At 63.5% G+C, this 19407-nt stretch overlaps 7 protein-coding genes and 1 long non-coding RNA gene across 12 annotated transcripts; 4 read left to right on the top strand and 4 right to left on the bottom strand.

Moving 5' to 3' along the window:
• Positions 1–587: 587 nt before the first annotated feature.
• On the top strand, positions 588–2240 carry LOC119159007 (translation initiation factor IF-2-like). The gene is made up of 4 exons (XM_037411530.1): positions 588–1074; positions 1308–1357; positions 1447–1499; positions 1588–2240. The coding sequence occupies exons 1-4, from the start codon at positions 653–655 to the stop codon at positions 2074–2076; spliced, it is 1014 nt and encodes a 337-aa protein (XP_037267427.1). The 5' UTR covers positions 588–652; the 3' UTR covers positions 2077–2240.
• Positions 2241–3147: 907 nt separating this feature from the next.
• LOC119158997 (testis-specific Y-encoded-like protein 4) lies at positions 3148–6348 on the top strand. The gene is made up of 7 exons (XM_037411510.1): positions 3148–4805; positions 4917–4994; positions 5095–5206; positions 5308–5453; positions 5550–5626; positions 5742–5818; positions 5965–6348. The coding sequence occupies exons 1-7, from the start codon at positions 3711–3713 to the stop codon at positions 6045–6047; spliced, it is 1668 nt and encodes a 555-aa protein (XP_037267407.1). The 5' UTR covers positions 3148–3710; the 3' UTR covers positions 6048–6348.
• LOC119159014 (U8 snoRNA-decapping enzyme-like) lies at positions 6298–7879 on the bottom strand. The gene is made up of 3 exons (XM_037411539.1): positions 7492–7879; positions 7129–7422; positions 6298–6651 (listed from the first exon to the last, which is right to left on the bottom strand). The coding sequence occupies exons 1-3, from the start codon at positions 7660–7662 to the stop codon at positions 6430–6432; spliced, it is 687 nt and encodes a 228-aa protein (XP_037267436.1). The 5' UTR covers positions 7663–7879; the 3' UTR covers positions 6298–6429.
• A 100-nt stretch (positions 7880–7979) lies between these two features.
• On the bottom strand, positions 7980–11097 carry NAA10 (N-alpha-acetyltransferase 10, NatA catalytic subunit). The gene is made up of 8 exons (XM_037411538.1): positions 10964–11097; positions 10451–10549; positions 10298–10356; positions 10123–10168; positions 9034–9149; positions 8869–8913; positions 8468–8552; positions 7980–8315 (listed from the first exon to the last, which is right to left on the bottom strand). The coding sequence occupies exons 1-8, from the start codon at positions 10982–10984 to the stop codon at positions 8085–8087; spliced, it is 702 nt and encodes a 233-aa protein (XP_037267435.1). The 5' UTR covers positions 10985–11097; the 3' UTR covers positions 7980–8084.
• Positions 11098–11354: 257 nt separating this feature from the next.
• Positions 11355–13470, bottom strand: HSD17B10 (hydroxysteroid 17-beta dehydrogenase 10). The gene is made up of 6 exons (XM_037411543.1): positions 13361–13470; positions 13101–13265; positions 12822–12986; positions 12291–12419; positions 12099–12207; positions 11355–12004 (listed from the first exon to the last, which is right to left on the bottom strand). The coding sequence occupies exons 1-6, from the start codon at positions 13382–13384 to the stop codon at positions 11814–11816; spliced, it is 783 nt and encodes a 260-aa protein (XP_037267440.1). The 5' UTR covers positions 13385–13470; the 3' UTR covers positions 11355–11813.
• A 263-nt stretch (positions 13471–13733) lies between these two features.
• PFKFB1 (6-phosphofructo-2-kinase/fructose-2,6-biphosphatase 1) lies at positions 13734–17248 on the top strand. 3 transcript variants are annotated; one of them, XM_037411517.1, is made up of 14 exons: positions 13734–13877; positions 14197–14322; positions 14410–14506; positions 14618–14684; positions 14789–14863; positions 15192–15248; positions 15355–15476; positions 15564–15801; positions 16089–16235; positions 16321–16425; positions 16517–16646; positions 16755–16817; positions 16925–16989; positions 17123–17248. In XM_037411517.1, the coding sequence occupies exons 1-14, from the start codon at positions 13850–13852 to the stop codon at positions 17180–17182; spliced, it is 1380 nt and encodes a 459-aa protein (XP_037267414.1). In that variant the 5' UTR covers positions 13734–13849; the 3' UTR covers positions 17183–17248. The 3 variants fall into 3 exon arrangements, with proteins under 3 accessions (XP_037267414.1, XP_037267412.1, XP_037267413.1); XM_037411515.1 differs by lacking the exon at positions 13734–13877 and adding an exon at positions 13920–14057; XM_037411516.1 differs by lacking the exon at positions 13734–13877 and adding an exon at positions 13921–14057 and having other exon boundaries at positions 15564–15771.
• A 9-nt stretch (positions 17249–17257) lies between these two features.
• LOC119159012 (non-structural maintenance of chromosomes element 3 homolog) lies at positions 17258–19184 on the bottom strand. The gene is made up of 10 exons (XM_037411537.1): positions 19079–19184; positions 18883–18987; positions 18728–18791; positions 18534–18613; positions 18356–18450; positions 18130–18209; positions 18014–18056; positions 17866–17928; positions 17488–17602; positions 17258–17382 (listed from the first exon to the last, which is right to left on the bottom strand). Exons 1-10 carry the CDS (start codon positions 19118–19120, stop codon positions 17320–17322), a joined length of 750 nt encoding a protein of 249 aa, XP_037267434.1. The 5' UTR covers positions 19121–19184; the 3' UTR covers positions 17258–17319.
• LOC119159023 lies at positions 18728–19275 on the top strand. Of its 3 annotated transcripts, none has more exons than XR_005108018.1 (3): positions 18728–18819; positions 18919–19045; positions 19133–19275. It is a non-coding gene; the product is annotated as an uncharacterized LOC119159023 (long non-coding RNA). The 3 variants fall into 3 exon arrangements; XR_005108020.1 differs by having other exon boundaries at positions 19130–19275; XR_005108019.1 differs by having other exon boundaries at positions 18908–19045.
• Positions 19276–19407: the final 132 nt, after the last annotated feature.

Raw genomic sequence — 19407 nt, 5'->3', positions numbered from 1 at the left:
CCTGCCTGAGGCACCCCGCTTTTTATGGTGTACCCCTCCACCCTGTGATGTCAGAGAACACTCCCCCTCCTGAGGGGGGGGGGGTCCTGGGGGGCCCCCCCAAATCCTCCACATACACACCCCGCTTCCGCCCCCTCCCCATAGGGTTTTGGGGGGGCAGCAGCATCACCCCAAACTTTCACTAGTCCTGCAGGTTCCTTTTGCGGGGGGTGTGGAAGGGCACAAAGGGACTCGGGCATCCGGGGGACCCCGCTTTTCCCCCAGTGCCCCCCCCCCCCCCCCAAGGGCTGCAACCACCTGGGGGACCCCATTTTTCCCCCACAGCCCCTGGGGACCCGCGACTACAGTGTTGCCCCCCAGAGCCAAAGACCCCCACCCGGGGCGGGGGGGAGGGCACCAGCCTCCAGGACCACACAGCCTCCCCAGACACCCCTTGGGGGGACCCAGGCGCCCTGGCGGGGGGGGGGGGGCACGCTCCCCTCCTCGCCCCCGCGGCTGGACCCCAGGCCCCGCCCCCTCGGCGCTGGCCCCGCCCCCGCCCCAGGCCCCGCCCCCGCGCAGCGCCTCCCGGCCCCACCCCCTCCCGCCATGGCCCGGGCACCCGCCTCCGCCCCGGCGCCCCCCCCGCCCGCTCCTTGGCCGGACTCCCGGCATGCCCCGCGCCGGGGGGGTCCTTCCCAGACTACCCCACGGCCCGGGACCCCCCCCCCCCTCCCCACATGCCCCCCCCGGTGGCGGTTCCCCCCCCCCGCCGGACGCCTGGCTCTCGGTCCTGCCCCTCCCGGACGCCTGGGAGCCCCTGGGGGACCCCGACACCCCCGCGTCGCCCCCCCCGGGGGGCCCTGACACCCCCGCGGCCCCAGCCCCGGGGGGGGGGTCCCGGAGGGTCCTTTTCGCCGACGCTTTGGGGCTCCCCCTCACCCGCCTGCGGCAATACAGGCCCTGGGACCCCCGGGGGCGGGGGGGAGTCCCGGGGGGGGGAAGCGGGGGTTTTGGGGGGCCCTGCCAGGGTGGGGAGGAGGGCGAGGGGGGGGAGCAGCCCCCCGTGAGCTGGATGAGGCCTGGGAAGGGCAGGTAAGAGATGGGGGGCGGGGGGGAAGGCCCAAATAATGGGGTCACCCCCCCCCTCCCTGCATGTGCCCCCCAAAATTGGGAGGGGGGGACCATGGGGCATGCCTGGGTTCCCCCACCCGGTCCCCCGAATGTGGGTCACCCTCTGATGGGGGTGCAGACCCAAACTGGGGGGGGGGGCCCTCTCCAGTGACACCCCTCCCTCCATGTGTTGTGTCCATCCCCCCCCCCAAAAGGCTGCAGGAGGCGGAGGACGTGCAGCCCCTACCCCCTGACTGCAGCGTGGGTAAGTATCTTGCCCTCCCCCTCAATTTTAGGGGTACACCCCCCAAATTTTGGGGGTACCCTACCTCATCCCCCTTTTCCTTCCCACAGAGCCTGACCCTTCCCCAACGCCCCCTGCAGATGTGGAGCAGCCCCCGGCACAGGTGAGGACACCCCCCACCCCCCAAATTGGGGTGCCTCCCCCCTCATGGAAGGAGGTACCCCAAAATCCTGCCCCCCCCTCCCCCCCAGGGCTCCGAGGAGGAGGCTGTGGCGCGGGAGCTGGAGCAGCTCTACCTCTCCCACCTCCGCCGGCTGCGGGGGGAGCCTGACGACAACGGGGCCCCTCCCCCCAGAAACGGGGGTCTCCCTTTCCCCGAACGAGCCCCCAACACCTCGTTAGCTAATGAGATGGCACTGCGTTACGAGGCGGGGGTGGGTCGCCACAGCCCCCCGGTTTTATTAGGGGGGGGAGGGCCAGTGGAGGGGGCATTGGTGGTGCCGGCAAGGCCCCCCCGGGGAAGGGGTTTGGGGGGGGCCCTGAGGGGCTGTGGGGTGGTGTTGGCCTTGGCCGTGCTGGTACCAGTGGCTTGGGGGGATGGGGGGGGGGCCCACCGCTGCCCTGGCCTTGGGGCTCTACCTGGCATTGGCCTGGCTGACATGAGGGGACCCCCCCTCAGATTTTCACCCCTGAAGGCATGGGACACCCCTAAATCGGTCAAGGGGGGGGGGGGGAGCTGAGTTGCAGCATGGGCCTATTGAACTGCACCCCCAAATTGCCCCCCCCCCGGCCCCGGGTGGGTGTGTTGGCCATTTTGTGGGACACCCCACCAATTTCTGTGCACACACCCCTCCTCACAGGTTTTGGGGTGCCCCTCTGTACATACAGCCATAGAAAGATGGTCTCCCCGAGTCCTTGTGGGGGTGATTGTGCTGGGGGGGGGGGGGGGGGGGGCGAGGGAAGTGGGTTGGCTGTCCCTGTTTTGGGGTGGGGGAGCTGCTTTCCCTCCCTGCTGCTCTCTTGCAGCTGTTTCCTGCCCCTGGGGAAGGTCCCCAGCAAAGGTCACAGGCCCTGTGGGTGACAAACAGCCACCCCCACCCCAGGAGATGGGGGGGCCACTGGTTTCCCGCTAAGGGGTGGGAGGGGGGGCCCCCCCTTGGAGTTGTGTCATGGCCTCTGCGTTGTGACTGAGGGGGTCTGCATCCCCTGGGAAGCAGCTGGGAGGGTCCTCAGCCTGCTGGAGGTGGTCAGGAAGGGATATGTATCCACTGGGAAGCGGGGGTGGGGTGGGGGGGTGGTGTCCTCAGCCCATAGAAGGAAGCCAGGGAGTCTTCAGCCTGCAGTGAGGCGGCTGTGGGGGTCCACAGGCCCTAGAAGGCAGCTGGAGGGGTCCCCAGCCCTCAGTGAGGGAGCTGGCGGGGCTCACAGGCCCTAGAAGGCAGCTGGAGGGGTCCCCAGCCCTCAGTGAGGCGGCTGTGGGGGTCCACAGGCCCTAGAAGGCAGCTGGAGGGGGTCCCCAGCCCTCAGTGAGGCGGCTGTGGGGGTCCACAGGCCCTAGAAGGCAGCTGGAGGGGGTCCCCAGCCCTCAGTGAGGCGGCTGTGGGGGTCCACAGGCCCTAGAAGGCAGCTGGAGGGGGTCCCCAGCCCTCAGTGAGGCGGCTGTGGGGGTCCACAGGCCCTAGAAGGCAGCTGGAGGGGGTCCCCAGCCCTCAGTGAGGCGGCTGTGGGGGTCCACAGGCCCTAGAAGGCAGCTGGAGGGGGTCCCCAGCCCTCAGTGAGGGAGCTGCAAGAGGTCACTCACCCTCCTGGGCATAGCCGGGGGGGGGGGCGGCCCTCAGCCCATGAACACCGCCAAAAGGGGTTTCCCAGGCCCTGCGATGGTTGAACTCACTGTGATGGTGGTCTGGCCCCTTGGGTGCCATCTGGGGGGGGGGGGGGGGGGGGGTCCCGGCCCCCCCGGGACAGGCCCAGTGCGGGGGATGCAGCAGCGACACCTCCATCGCCTCAGAGGGAGGGAGGACTGCGGGCGCCGGGGCGGGGCTTCGCGCCTCGCGCGTCACCGCGGGCTGCACGTGCGCGCCGCGCGCTCTAGCTCCGCTCCCCCCTCCCCTCCCCTCCCCTCCAACTCCGACCTGCGTTTTCCCGCCAAAACGGGTCGTACCCATTGGCTCCGCCGTTCTCGCGCCGCCCGCCCACGTGACGAGCGGTCGCCACGACAACAGCCGTGGGGGACGGGGCGGGCGGGGCCCAGTGACGCGTTCGGTGGGCGGGGCCAGGCGGCGGCGGCGGCAGCGCGCGCTTTTCGGCTATTGCGGCCTAAACGGGGACCCTCCCCCCCCACCCCTCCCTGTCCCCCTCCCCGAGCCGCCCCGCTATGAACGGGGCCGGGCCGGAACGGTTCCCCCCGGTTAAACTCCGCCGTCTGCATGTAACCAGCGGGACGGACCCGACCGCTGCCGTCGCCCTGCGGGAGATGTCACCCCCCGCCGTAGGTCGCGGTAAGGGCAGCGCTGCGCATGCGCGGAACGCTGGGGCCGGGCATGCGCACAGCGGCGGGGGGCGCGCGGGCACTGGTGGGGGCGGGGGCGCCGCCGCTTCTCTCAGGAGGGGCTTGGAGACCCCCGTGGGGCCCAAAGGTGGCCTGGAGACCGCCGCTACCTGCTGCCTAGAGCAGGGGAGAAGGAGTAAGGGGGGCCTGGAGACCCCCAGTGAGGTCACGGGGGACCTGGAGACCACCGTGAGGCCCAAGGGAAGCCTGGAGACCGCCATCACCCACTGCTTGGAGCAGGGGAGGAAGAGTAAAGGGGGCCTAGAGACCCCCAGCGAGGTCACAGGGAGCTTGGAGACCACCATGGGGCCCAAGGGAAGCCTGGAGACCGCCGTCACCTGCTGCTTGGAGCAGGGGAGAAGGAGCAGTGGGGGTCTGGAGACCACCAGCGGGGTCACAGGGAGCCTGGGGACTGATGCTTCCCTCAGCAGGAGCCTGAAGACCATTAGCAGGTGCAAGCGGGGCCTGAAGACCACTATCGGGGCCAAGGGGAGCCCGGAGCCTCCTGTTACCCACTGCTTGGATCAGGGGAGAAGCGGGAAGGGGGGCCTGGAGACCACCGCTGAGCCTGAGGGGAGCCTGGAGACCACTGCCACCATCTCCTCGGAGCAAAGCCAAGGTGGGAGAAGGGTCTCAGAGCCCAAGGGAGGTCCGGCCCCCAGCATGCGGCAGAAGAACCACAGCCTGGAGGACTGCTCGGTGATTTCTCTCAACGAGGACGAAGAGGAAGAGGAGGAGGTGGAAGGCCCCAGGCAGTACCTGGTGGCCCTGGAGGCTGTACAGCTGGAGCTAGAGGCTGTGGAGGAGGAGGCAGCTCATGCTTTCCGCCACCTCCACACCAAATTCTGGCTCCGCCGGCAGCCCCACCTGCAACGCCGCAACTGCCTCATCCAGCACATCCCCGGCTTCTGGGTCACTGCTGTATCCTTTCAAGGGGTTGGGGTTGGGTTGGAATTTGGGGGGGGGGGAGGGAAGTGGCGAACCACTGAACTCCACAATCCAGTTTTCCTTGACCCCCCCTATCTTCCCCAGTTCCTGAACCACCCCCAGCTCTCGGCCATGATCAGCGACCGTGATGAGGATGTGCTGAGCTACATGACGAGTTTAGAGGTGCCTGGGTGCCCCTGGGGGGATGTTGCAGGGAGGTATGGGGGCACACACCACAGCCCCTACAAAAGGAAGGAGGGTGACATAGGCTTGGGTCCTGCAGGTGGAGGAGTTTGGCGACGCCCAACCTGGGTGCAGGATCAAATTCTTCTTCAGCATCAACCCCTACTTCCAGAACGACGTCGTGGCCAAGGAATTTGTCCATGACCCCTCCGGTGGGTGATGAGGGGTTGGGGCGGAGGGGAGCACCCCCATTTCCTACAGCCCAGGGAGGGATTTTGGGGGATCTGGAGTGACCCCCTTTCCCTCTCCCCAGGCCACTTGGTATCCCGTTCGACCCCCATCCGATGGTGGCAGGGGCAGGACCCCTGTTCTTGCCCCCACAAAGGTCCCCCAGCTCCCCGCAGCTTCTTTGCTTGGTTTGGGGATCACAGCTTCCCCGCAAGGGACCACATCGCTGATGTAAGTCCCAGTGCTCCCAGCATCCCCTTTCTCAGTGTTTCCAGTATCCCTCTTAGTCCCAGGAGCCTCCTGACCCACCCCCAATCTCTCCCTCAGATCATCAAAGAAGAACTGTGGCCAAACCCACTGCAGTTCTACCTGCTGGGCGAGGGAGCTGAAGGGACCCCTGAAAGGTCAGCTGTGACGTGGGGCTGGGGGGAGGTAGCTGGGGGGTACCCCAAGGTTTTGGGGATACTGGAAAGGAACCCCAAAGCTTTGCTCCCATCCTGTTAACACCCCCACCCACAGGGAGAGTGGGGAGGACTGCGTGGTGATCGTGGACGATGACGATGAGGATGTACAGGAGATCCCTGATGATGGGGATGGTAAGCAATCCCCCCCCTTGGAGTGCTCCTGTACCCCTCACCTGAGGAAATGGGGGGTCTAGAAGCACCCCCAATTCCCCCAGACCCCCCTAAAGTCCTCCTGGAGGAGGCAGGGGGGCTGACTTTTTGTATGTGTCTGTGTCCAGGCAGCGGTGTGGAAGAGATCCTGACTGAGGAGCCTCCCAGTCCCCCAGACGGACGGACAGACACTGATGGGGACAGAGATTAATAGGCAGGGGGGTTGGGGGTGCTACACCATCCTTCCCCAGAAGGCATTGTGGGTAACGAGGGGCTGGGGGGGCCCTAACACAGCTGAGGGTGTCTGTTGGCCTTGAACCCCCCTGAGGCCCCCCCCCATGAACACCCCAGGGGGGGTCCCCAATCTCCCCCCCTCCTTCCCCCAAAATCACCGCCTCCTCTATACAGGAAGAGAAATACAATTAATTTAGGAGTGGTTTTGTACATTTTGGGCCAAGAACTTGTAAAATTGTCTTTTTATATCTGAAAATATAAGGATTTAATGTGCTACACAGACATTCCTCTGAACCCCCAAATTCCCTGCCTTAGTGAATGATGATGTCAAGAGGGGGGTTTGGGGTGATTTTACTTCGTTAGGTCATTGCCCGCCCCCCCCCCCCCCTTCCCCTGCCATCAGTTTTGTAGTAAGGGGCCTCCTGGCTTTGGGGGTCCCCCACGAGTTCCTCGTTGTGCGGAGGCTGGATGCCGAGGATGGGGAAGGCCCCCACGAGCTGTTCCCGGGCGTCCCCAGCGAAGCAGTTGCGCAGGAAAGCAGGGAGCCCCCTGCCCAGGGGCACCCGCACCAGCCCCTGCACCTGTGGGGGGGATTCCCCAAAGTGCCAGGGACACCCCAGTGCCGCGCCACCCCCCCCCCCCCCCCCCCAGTGCTGTCAATCCCTCCCAGCCCCACACAGAGGGGGAATGGGGTCCGGATCATGCCCCCCGCCCAGGTATCTTTGTCCCCCAGTGCCTGCCCCCTACCTCAGACCCCCCAAGACTCCCACATCCCCCCCCCCAGTGCTGTCACTCCCTCCCAGCCCCACACGGAGGGGAAATGGGGTCCGGATCATGCCCCCCCGCCCAGGTGACCGTGTCCCCCCGCCTCCGGTGCCGGGCTCCCCCCTCAGACTCCCCCAGTATACTGCTGGGGTGCCCCAGCCCCTCCCGCCGGTAGTTTCCCCCCCTCTCAGCCCGCCACCCCCCCCTCCGGTGCCGGGATGCCCCCTCCGACCCCCCCCCGGACGTCACAGTTCTCCAGGTGCCCGCTGCCCCCCTGATACGACCCTCCCCACCTCCAGGCCGTGCTCCGGTGACCGCGGGCCACCCCTCTCGATGGCCACCAGCTGCTCCAATGGTAACCGCCGGATGTAGAAATGCGTCACGAGCCCAACGTCACTTCCGCTTCCGCCACCCGCCGCCGGCCAGGCCCTAGCGCCGCAGTGATGGCCGGGTCCCAAACGCAGTTCGGCCGCCGCCGGGCCCAGCTCTTCCAGCAGCTCCCGGTGCAGCCCAGCCTCCAGCGACTCCTCGCCGGGCTCCACCAGTCCTCCCGGGAAGCCAAACCGGCCGTCGAACCGCAGCTGCATCTACCGGAGCGGTGGCGGAATCAGCGGCGGGAAGGAGCCGCGAGGCCCTCCCTGTTCCCCCGGACGTACCAGCACCGCGTATCCCGGCGGAGGAGAGCCGGCGGGCAGCGGGGCGTACAGCAGGACGTGGCAGGCGTGCCGCCAGCCCGGTTCCCCTGCTCGGTTCCCGGCCGCATTCCGGTGGAGGCCCAGCGCCTCCGCCCGGCTCAGCGCCGCCGGCGACTCCCGGCTCTCCCACATGGCGGCGCCGCAACTGCGCGTCTCCGCCAATCAGCGCACGGGTAGCCCCAAAGACCGCGGCGCCTCCACCAATCAGCGGATGAGGGGGCCAGAAAAAGCCCCGCCCCCAGCAAATAACACCGCTGGCAACTCTGCATTGTTTGGCCACGCCCCCTCACATCGCTCCATTCACCCCACGGCTTGGGGGGAGGGGGGGGGGGGAGAGCCGCACAGAGCGACACCCCCCACCCCCCCATTGTCCCACCCCCACACACACACAATGCCACATGCTCCCCCAAGCTGGGGGGACAGGACAGGGGGGCAGAAGAGCCACAAGCTGGACAGGGAGGGGGTTTATTGCTGCCCCCCTCCCCAGCACCAAGTTGGGGGGGGGGGCCCTGGAGTGGGGGGTCCCAGTGTTTTTTTTAGGGGGGGTGGGGTCCCTATGAAGCAGAGTCAGAGGCCTCAGAGCTGTCTTTGACATCAGTGCTCTCGGTGGTCTCGCTAACCTCGCTGAGGTCTTTGCTGTCGACTCCCCCATCTTCAGGAGCTGAGGGCACCACTGCTGGTTGAGGGGGGGCCCCCCCACTCCCACAAACCCCCTCCCCACCCCGGGGGGGCTCAGTGGGAGCTGGGGGGCGGCCACGCTCCTTCTGCTCCACCTGCTTCCGCAACTGGAAAGGGGACAGAGGGAGAATGTAAATAAATAAATAAATAAAGGTTTACAGTGGTACAGGGGGAGGCAAAAAAGACTTGCAATGACCCTGGGGGGGGGGCAGCCCCCCCAAATAAGAGCTCGGGGGAGGTCCCGCGGGTGTAGCACTACCTCATCTGCCATTTGGGTGAGGTCCCGCTTCATGGCGTAGGCATCCTCCCCGTCTGCGTAGTATTTGGGCTCCACCTCGCTTATCCTGGGCGGTGACACACCCGGGGTGTGTGTGTGTGTGTTATTTGGGGGGTACACAACAAATCAGGGGAGTGTTTTGGGAAGGGGGGGGCATGGAGAGTGGTATTTTTGGGGTGTCCCCCCAGCCTACCACCCATTTTGTCTTCTCAATGTGCAATGTGGCCATGAATCCTCCCAGAGATTTAGGACTCACACCCACAACCAGGCCCCCCAATACCCCCCCAACCCACTAGCCCCCCCCCAGTACCATCCAACGCCCCCTCCCATAACCCCCAGCTCCCCGAACACACCCCTACACCACACCCCCCCCCCAGACTCACTGGAAGTTGAGGGTGTTGGAGTAGAGGTGCAGAGCTGCCCGGTTGCTGCGGTACAAAAAATTAAAGGGGTGGGAGGGTTATTTTTGGGGGATGCCCAATTGGTTTGTGATTTGGGGGGACCCCCAGGGGGCTCTTTTTTGCGGGGGGTGGGGTGGGGGATCTCACCTCTTACGGACGTGGAGGGAGACATACTTGGCGTTGAAGTTCTCAATCATAGCCCGGGATGCCTGGTCCATCAGCTTCTGCGCCAGCCCCAGGCGCCGGTGGGATCTCTTCACTGCCTTTTTGCGGGGGATTACAGACACCGTGGGGTACCCCAAAACCCACCTGGGACACCCCAAAACTACCCAGATACCCACAGATCACCAGGATACTCCAACACCCCTAATTCCTCCCCAAAGAGGCCCCCTTGAACACCTCAAAAAGTCCTCAAGGAGTAACCCAAAAGCTCAAACCCACTCTGAGAGCCCCCTCAACCTCTTCAGAATCCACACAGACCCTTCAAAGAGCACCTAAAATTCCTCAAGTGACCCCCCCAAACCTTCTGACTCACTCCAAGACCCCCAAACCCCTCAAAAGAAGGCCTCAAACACTCTCAAGTGTCCCCCAAATCCCTTAAAACCCACCTTCAAATATACTCTCAAGAGCTCCCCAAACCCCTCAAAGAATACCCAAGGAGGTACAAAGACCCTCAAAGAGCACCCCAATACCCGCAAATCCCCTTAAAGAGCACCCTAAAGGCACAGACCCATTCAAAGAGCCCCCCAAATCCCTCAAAGAGCTCCCCAAACGCCCTTGAAAAACACCCTAAATGCTTGTATCCATAACAAAGCACCAAATTCTTCAAAGAGACCCCCAAGACTCTCAAGGAACACTCCAAAACATTTCAAGTGACCCCAAATCCCCTCAAAGTGTACCCAAAAGTCTCCAACACCGTCAAAGCGCCCCTCAAACTTTCCGACCCACTCCAAGACATCCCCCCCAACCCCTCAAAGAGCACCCCAAATGCACGGGCCCACTCTAAGAGGGCCCTCCAGACACTGAAGGAGCTCCCCAAAATTCTTCAAGTGCCCCTACATGCCACAAAGAGCACCTGAAATACTCAGACCCGCTCCAAAAGCCCCCCCCAAACCCCTCAAAGACCACCCCAAAAACCTCTCATGGTCCACCAAAACCATCTGACCCCCTTCTTCAAGAGCCCCCCCGAACATCCCAAGTGCCTTGGTCACCCCCCATAAACACCCCATTGCCTACCAGGGATGTGATGTGTCCATGAGGAACATCATCAGGGTCCTCCTCCCTGCAAGACAACCAGGGTGAGAGCTGATGGGGGGGCCCGACACCCCCAAATCCTGTCAGCAACTCCCCCCCCCCCAAAAAAAAAATCAGAGGGAAAGGGGGGGAAAGGCCCCCCCCAAACCACACTCACATCTTGGCCAGGACATAACCCACAATTTTCCCATTTTCGTCTTCAGCGATGTATGAGAGCTGTGGGGAGGGAAAGAGGGGTGATGGGGGTGATTCAGGCATGCCGGGGGGCACCCAGTATCCTGGGGTGGTGGTGGGAACAGAGGGAATGTACCTGGGGCCAGGAAAGGCCATGGTAGAAGTAATACTTCATCTGGTAGTTCTCCGGCAGGCAGAGCAGGTTGCAGTGTTGCATGTTCATCAGGTCCTCGGGCTGCCGGTGGGGCGTGTCAGGGTAGTGGTGACCCGGAACGACCCCAGGGAATGGGGTGACACACCCCGAAGCCAGCCCCGGTACTGCCCAACAGCTTCAGACCCCCCCTAACAGCGCACAGTACCCACCTCTGACCCAGCTCCCGGGGCCCGGTACCCCACTCGGAGCCCCCGTTTCCCCCGCAGGGAACCCTCCGGGGGCCGGTATCCCACTCGGAGCCCGGTACCCCACTCGGAGCCCCCGTTTCCCCCGCAGGGAACCCTCCGGGGGCCGGTATCCCCCTCCGACCCCCCAGGAGACGCCGATTCCAGCCTCCCCGAGGCCCGGCTGACCCCCTACCGAGGTCCGCAGCCCCTCCCGCGACCCCAGCCCCCCTACTCTGCACCCCGGTTCGCCCCCTCCGGGGCCGCCCACCCGCGCGTTTCGGATGTTCATGGTTGCGGCCGCCCCGCCGGCTCCGCCGCCGTCCCTCTCGCCTGTCGCGCCGCTTCCGGCGGAAAAGCTCCCGCCAGCCAATCAGCGCTGACCACGCCCACCTACTGACAGGCACCCAAGCCAATCAGTGACCGGAGTGAGGGATACGACTCCGCCCGCCCCACCCTTTGCCCTCAGTTAATCAGAGGCGAGCTCCGCGCGAGTGACAGCTACCCCGGCGAACCCACGGCTCAGCTGCCACCAACCACAGCTACGCCCCGCTGGTGGGTGGGTTTCCCTACCCAATCACGCCTTGCAGCACAGCGGAGTGACAGCGGCGCGAGCCAATAGGGAGGGAGGGGAGGCGGGGCAACGCAGACCACACAGAGGCAGCGTGGCTGAACACGCTTTATTGCGGGGGGGAGGGGGGCGCACCACGGGGAGCGGAGCAGGGACACCCCCCCACGGGTGAACGGGACGGGAGTCCCCACGCTGGGGAGTGGGGGAGTGGCCCAGGCAGGATCCCCACACCTGGGTAGGGGTTGTCCCAGCTCCCAGCGGTGCCCCTGGTCCACATTCCAAGGGCGGGGTGGGGGGGTGGGGGGTATCCCAATATCCCAGAGTAATCCCCACTCGTGGGGGTCCCCCCTCCTGGAAGGGGGTCTCCCCACTCATGGAAGGGGTCTCTCCACTCATGGAGGGGGTGTGTGTCCCACACATCCCCACACCTTTCCCATCAGAGCATCCCCCAGGGAGTGTCCATCCCTGGTGAGCAGCCCTGCGGATACCCCCGCCTCGCTCCATCACCCCGACATTATTTTGGGGTACGGGGGTGCAGGGCCCCCCCCAATTAAGGCTGCATGCGGAGGGCCCCGTCCAACCTCACCACCTCCCCGTTGACCATGGGGTTCTCAGCCAAGGCTTGGACGAGGTGGGCATACTCGGCGGGATGTCCCAACCGGGAAGGAAAAGGCACTTGTTGTCCCAAAAAATTCCGAACCTTTTCAGGTAAACCGGCCAACAGCGGGGTGGAGAATAACCCTGAGGAAGCCCAAAAAGAAAACAACAGAAAGGGGGTGAAACAGGCCACGTGCCCCCCACCACTCCCCACCCCACACATCCCCTGCGTCATTACCGGGAGCAATGGTGACCACGCGGATGCCGAGCGGCGCCAGGTCGCGGGCAATGGGGAGGGTCATGCCCACGATGCCGCCCTTGGAGGCTGAGTAGGCCGCCTGTCCCACCTGTGGGGTGGGGGGTACGTGGTTATTTTGGGGTCCCCCTCGACCCCCTCCCCGCTGCGGTTGCTGGTGGCGGTGCCCCTCACCTGCCCCTCGAAGGCAGCCACGCTGGCGGTGTTGACCACCAGCCCGCGGTGGCCATCGGCATCGGGTTTGTTCTGGCTCATCAGGCGGGCGCTGAGCCGGGTGACGTTGAAGGTCCCCACCAGGTTCACCTGGGGGAGGGAGGTTGTGGACACCCCCGTGGAAGAAACCCCCCTCCCCACCCCCGGCTTGTGCCTCGGACAACCCCTCACCCCCCTCGCCATGGTCACCCCGTTGGTCAGGGACAACCCGTAGCCACAACACCCCAGTCCCACAAACACCCCGTTGTGCAGGGACAACCCACAACCACCCTGTGACCTCCAACACCCCACCCCCAAAAACACCCCGTTGCCTGGGGACACCCCACACCCCACAACCACCCCATCGACCAGGGATTTTGAACACCTTGCACCCCCCCACCCCCCCACTAACCTGGAACACCTCACACCACCCTGTTGATTGTGGATACCCCCACGACCACCCTGCTGACCAGGGACACCCCACAACCACCACCCCCCACCTCCAGAACTCACGTTGATGACCCTCTGGAAGTCCTCCAGCTCGTGCACCTTGTCCTTCTTACTGTTGTAGGTCTTGACGGCGATACCCACGCCGGCACAGTTCACCGTCAGGTCCAGGCGGCCAAACTCCTTCTGGGCCAAGGTCAAGGCGGCCCCCACGTCCTCAGCTGAAGTCACCTAGGGGGTCAAGGTGGACCCCACATCAAGGTGGCTGTCACCACCAGGGAAAAACAGAGGAGACCCCCACCACCACCCCGGTAGACACAAACCCCACCACCCATGGGTGCTCACATCGGCGGGGGCGAAGGCGCAGCGCTCCCCCAGCTCCTTGGCCAGCTGCCCCCCCGGTGAGGTGGGCAGGTCGAGGAGAACCACCCGAGCCCCCTGTTCCACCAGCCGTTCCACCGTAGCTCGCCCCAGTCCCGAGGCACCGCCGGTCACCAGTGCCACCAGTCCCTAGGATACAAGAGAGGGGGAGGGGGGGTTAGAGGGGAGCCGGGGGGGGCCACCCTACATCCCGGTGGTGGGGGTCTCCCGGTGGTTCCCGGTACCTTCACGCTACGGATGGCCGCCATCGCCCTCCCACCAACCGGCCAATGCGAACGGGAGGCGGCACCGGGGACGGGGCGGAGCTCGGGGGGAGGGGGAGGGGAAAACACACGTGGGGTGTCCCACGGGGTTGGGGGACAGGATTGGGACCACCCCCGTCCCACAAGGGGACAACAGCTGAGTGTCCCCACCCCCGGGGGTGGGGGGGGGCACACACACGGGATTGGAACCCCCAAGGTGCCAGGCTCAGGACCCCCCAGGGATCATGACCCCTAAAGGGACAGGATCGGGCCCCCCCGAGGGGACAAAGATCAGCACCCCACCCCCTCCCCCCGTCCAAAGGGACAGGATTAGCCCCCCCCAGGGGAGGGGGGGGGGCAGCATTTGTCCCATCCTCCCTCCCAAGCCGGCACCCGGCCAGGGTATAGCATTACCCCTGACCTTCTCGGGGTGCAACCGCAGCACCCGCCTGCCCCCCCCCCCCTCCCAAAATGGAAGAGAAATCACCCAAAATTCCAGGTATAACAGGACGGGGGGGTGGGGTGGGGTGTGTTTAATTAGCGGGGGGTACACACACAGAGGGACACTGACCGTTGCCGGCGGCAGAGGGCAGAGGCATGGCGGCACCGGGGCAGCTGGCACAGACCCCCCTGCAAAAAACGTGGGTCCCCCTCCGTGCCCACACCTTGAAACGGGGATGTAAGTCGGGGGCATTTTTTGGGGGGGACACACAACGCCTGCTTTGCCCCAGATTGAAGTGCAAGAGGGATGTGGGGGGCGGAGGGGTGCTAAACACTGGTGTAGTCCCCTCAAAAAACATGCCCCCCCCCCGCTCCAGCCTCTGTCCCCCAGTTTACCAACTGCCCCACCATGGTGATCATGGTGGGGCTGCCGGCCCGTGGCAAGACCTACATGTCCCGTAAGCTCACACGTTATCTCAACTGGATTGGCACCCCGACACGTGGTGAGTATTTTTTTTTTTTGGGGGGGGGGGGGGTTGGTTATTGGGGGGGGAGCATTTGGGGTACCCCCTAACACCTGCCTTCTGCAGTGTTTAACGTGGGGCAGTACCGGCGTGAAGCTGTGCAAAGCTATAAGAACTACGAGTTTTTCCGTCACGATAACCAGGAGGCCATGCAAATCCGCAGGTTAGAGCCTGGGGGGGGCGGGGGGGAGCATTTTTGGGGTACGCTTCGTGTGTGTGGGGACACAGCTGATAACACACACACACAATCCCCACTGCAAAATTCACCCCCCAGGCACTGCGCGCTGGCAGCCCTGAAGGATGTCCAGACCTATCTGAACTCTGAGGAGGGACAAGTGGCAGTAAGAGACACCCCCTCCCCCTTACACAAAACACACCACCAAGGGCCAAAATACCCCTCCCCTTTTTGGGGGAGGGGCTCCAAATTGACCCCCTAAACTCCCAGGTGTTTGATGCCACCAACACAACACGGGAACGCCGAGCCCTCATCCTGCAGTTTGCAAAGGAGAATGGCTACAAGGTACCAGCAGCGTAATTTGGGGGGGGTGGGGCAGGCAGAATTTATATCAGGGGACTTACAGAGTTTTGGGAAGGAATGACAGCGTTTTGCGGGTGCTTACAGCACGCTGGGGGTGTAATGGCACTGTTTTGGGGATGTTCACAGCATGGGGAGGCAGTGGCAATGCTTTGAGGGGGGTCTGTAGCACATTGGGGTGCAGCAGCACTGTTTGGGGGGGGCACCAGTGTTTTAGGGGTGTTTGCAGCGGGGGGTGGGTGGCCAGTGGCAGCGCTTTGGGGGCGCTTACAGTAGGGGGGGGTCAGCAGTGACTCCTTCCCCTCCCTGCCAGGTTCTGTTTGTCGAATCCATTTGCAATGACCCTGCCATCATCGAGGAGAACATCAAGGTTAGAACCTGGGGGGGTGTCCAAGGAACTAGGGGGTGGGGGGGCTGCATGTCCACCAAAAAAAAAAACCAACCCGAAAAAAGTGCTGATGCTGCCCTCCTCCCAGCAAGTGAAGCTGAGCAGCCCCGACTACAAGGGCTGCGCTCAGGAGGAGGTGGTGGCTGACTTCCTCAAGCGCATCGAGTGCTACAAAGCCACCTACGAGCCCCTGGACGAGGAGCTGGACAGGTGACACCAAGCCCCATGCCCCCCTAATTCCTCATTGGCTTGGGGACCCCCTAGACTGACGTGGGGTGACCCCCCTGCCACCGCAAGCGGGCTGTCCTACATCAAGATCTTTGAAGCGGGACTGCGGTACCTGGCGAACCGGGTGCAGGGCCACATCCAGAGCCGCACCGTCTACTACCTGATGAACATCCACGTCACGCCCCGCACCATCTACCTCAGCCGCCATGGCGAGAGCCAGCTCAACCTGCGGGGACGCATCGGGGGGGACTCAGGGCTGTCCCCTCGGGGGCAGCAGGTAGGGGGGGCACCCCCCCATGCCTGTGGGGTGGGTATGACCACGGAGGGGCTGCTGAGGGGGCTACAGGCAGAGGGTAGAGCTAAGAGGCCAAAACTACAAGTCATTGCGGGTAGACAAGGGGCGGGGCTAAACAGACCACGCCCCCATGAACACACCCACAGCCAAGGGGTGGGGCTAAGGGGCCAGGCCACACACACGGGGCTCGACTGGGGACCCCACAGTGCTACCCCATCATCCCTTTACCACGGATGGGGCGTGGCCAGCGCTATGCCCCGCCCATGGGTGTGGCCAACACCAACCACACCCATTCCCAGTATGCCCAGGCCCTGGCCCAGTTCCTCTGTGGGCAGCACATCCAGGACCTGAAGGTCTGGACCAGCCACATGAAACGCACCATCGAGACGGCCGAAGCCCTGGGGGTGCCCTACGAGCAGTGGAAAGCCCTCAACGAGATCGATGCCGTGAGTCACCCCCGTTTTTATTATGGGGGAGCACCCCCCTCATTCTGAATTTTCCCCCCCAGCCCCCAACATCCCCATCCTGCAGGGCGTCTGTGAGGAGATGACCTACGAGGAAATCCAGGAGCGCTACCCCAAAGAATTCGCCCTACGGGACCAGGATAAATATCGCTACCGCTATCCCAAAGGCGAGGTAATGCCCCCACCTCGATGACAATAAGGGGGTGCACAGGGTTTTGGGGGACTCCCCCCTTACCCTGGTGCACGTCCCCCCCCTCCACAAGTCATACGAAGACCTGGTGCAGCGGCTGGAGCCCGTCATCATGGAGCTGGAGCGGCAGGAGAACGTGCTGGTCATCTGCCACCAAGCTGTCATGCGCTGCCTGCTGGCTTACTTCTTGGATAAGAGCGCAGGTGAGGCTTTGGGGACAATTAGGGAGATTTTGGGGGACACATAAGGACGTTTGGGGATACCCCCAGGCGCTTCAACCCCCCCACCTTACCCTTTATTCCACCCCAAAGATGAACTGCCCTACCTCAAGTGTCCCCTGCACACCGTGCTCAAGCTGACACCCGTGGCTTATGGTGAGTGGGCTGCAAGCCCCCCAAAAAACAGGGAATGCCCCCCCCCCCAAAAAAAATGGGGGACCAAGGTGCAGCCACATCCCTTCTCCCTTGCCGGGGTAAACCAGGGTGCGAGGTAGAATCCATCTTCCTCAACATTGAAGCAGTCAACACCCACCGGGAACGACCCGAGGTAAGGGGGGGCACCCTCAAAAAACCCACCAATAAGCACCACACATCTTAACACACACACACACCCCCCCCAGACTGAGGGGGGGTATTAGGTTTTGGGTAACCCCCCAAAAAACCTTGTCTTCACCCTGCAGAACGTCGACATCAGCCGTCCCCCAGCTGAAGCCCTGGTCACCGTCCCCAAGCATTATTGAGGGGTCCCCCCCAGGGCTGGGGGGGGGCTCCCCAGATTCCAGCTTAATGAAGCACCGAGTTATGAGGCAGCGCTCCAAATGGGCACCTTTATTACTCTGGGGGATGGGGGAGGTGGATCCCAGGGTGTGGGGGGGGTTCAGGAGGTAGCTTCGGCATCATTGTACTGGCTCTTCCAGAATGCGGGGTCCTTCCCTTGGATCTGGGGGAAAGCAGGGAGGGGAAGAAAAAAGGGGGGAGTCAAATTGAGCCCCAGGACCCCACCTCCCCCCAAAAACCCAAGGATGACCCCCCAACACAGCCTCACCTTTGCCACAAAGCGCAGCACGTCCTTCTTGGAGATCTCTTTGGCTGCCCGCAGCCCCCACTGGTACTTGAATTCGGGGGGGTCTGTCAGGGGGATTGGGGTGATCTCCAGGTACCTGCCAAGTGGAGGTATGTGTGTTTAACCCCCCCCCCCAAATATTTTGGGGGACCCCAGGGGTGTGTGTCCGACACTCCTCAACCCTGCGACAGACCCCTCAAGTCGCCGGGTGTTGGGGGGCTGTGTTGTTTTCTTTTTTTTCTCTGCGGTGTGGTATAAACAGCCTGGCCGAGGCTGGCGCCAGGGCTGCTCTGTGCACACCGGGGTTGGGAGTGATCCCAGGGTCTAAAATCTGGGGGGATAACCCCACCCCTAACTCACTTCTGCCGCACAAACTCCTCTGTCACCAGCTTCTTGACATCCCCAAAGACGCTGTGTCGCTGCCTGAGGACAGGGGGGTTAATGAGGTGTGGCAGCAATGCGCCCCGTCCCCCGTTACGCACGTGTGTCCTGCCCCTCAGTATCCTACCCTGGTTTCACCCGGAGCCAGCGGAGAAACTCCCACACAGCACCTGGAAAAGAGGGTGTTAAAAGTGGGGGGCACAAATGGGAAGGGGGTATGGAGGGGGATTTGAGGGTGCTCACTGTCTTTGGCCGAGTTGCCCTTCATGAAAATGAAGCTGAGGATGACGGTGAGGAGCCCCAGCTTTGCTGTTTCATCATTCCTGCGGCAGACGGAGAGGCACGTCACCCACATGAGCAAAGGGATGAATGCTCCGATGGAGTCTTACGTGCCTGTGTCCATCCCACCCACCCCACCCTCCAAAATCACCCCCAGGGTGATCCCCCCGCCCCGGCACCAGCCCCTCACTGGCACAAGTTCTCCCCCTCAGCACGGGGCAAGCTGCTGGTGAGGATGTAGATGTGATGTTTGGCATCGATCTCTACCAACTCCAGCCCGAACACCTGCAGGAGGACAAGGGTTAATCCAGGAGAGAGTCTTCCTCCATTCCCAAAGCCCCCACATCCCTCCTTGTCCTCCCCTCCACCTGCTGCAGGGTCCTGGTCGCCTGGTTGATGATCTCCGAGTAGACATCTCTGTATTCCCGAATTACTTTCTTTAGCATATCTGTGAGGAAAGGCAAAGGAATCGCTAAGGGAGCCTGGATGCCTGAGCACCAAAAGGGCAGTAAGGTTTTGGGGTTCCCAAAGCTTGGGGGAGGGGGGGCTCCCCTAAACTTACCTGCTCTCTTGATGGGGATCTTTTTCTGGTCCTTCACAAGCAGGAACTGAACAAGCTCAATCGCCTGTGGGTGCGGGAAGGCCAAGAGCTAGGTAAGGACACAGAAGCTAAGATACATCACTCAGAAGAGGAAAAAGTGAACCGCCTCAACCCACCTTCTGATTCACTTCACTCTTGGAGTGCCTCTCCAGGTTCTTCTGCACCTGAGTGCACGTCGGCGTCTGGTTCAGGATGAAATCCTCCTCCTCCTCCTCCTCCTCCTGCAGGAAAAGGCCAGGGAAAATCCTGCTGCAGAGAGACACACCACACCCAGAGAGGGTAAAAGGCGGGGGGGGGGGGGCTGCCCCTTACCTGAGAGAAACCTAACCGTTTGCCGCGCCTTCTCTGGGACATTTCTCACAGCAGCTCTGAGGGAAAAAGTAGCAGCCGGCGAGCTGAAACTGCGAAGAGATCGTCCCCACAGATGTCCCTCACATCCCCCCCGCTCCCTCCCTTCAGCAATACCGCAGAACCCGCCACAGAGGCCCATTAAAGAGACACGGAACCGCCGCGCTACCTGCCTCCCTCCCGCTGCGGCTGCCACCCGCCTCCCCTTCGCGCATGCGCCCGCAGCGGCCCCGCCCGCACAACCCAGCCCCGCCTCCTATTGGCCAGAGCACTGCCCTCGTCCCACCCAACGC

Source organism: Falco rusticolus, chromosome 18, assembly GCF_015220075.1.
Source record: "Falco rusticolus isolate bFalRus1 chromosome 18, bFalRus1.pri, whole genome shotgun sequence".
NCBI lineage: Eukaryota > Metazoa > Chordata > Aves > Falconiformes > Falconidae > Falco > Falco rusticolus.
Note: the sequence above shows the minus strand (reverse complement) of the source record. Positions and strands in the feature narration are given on the sequence as shown.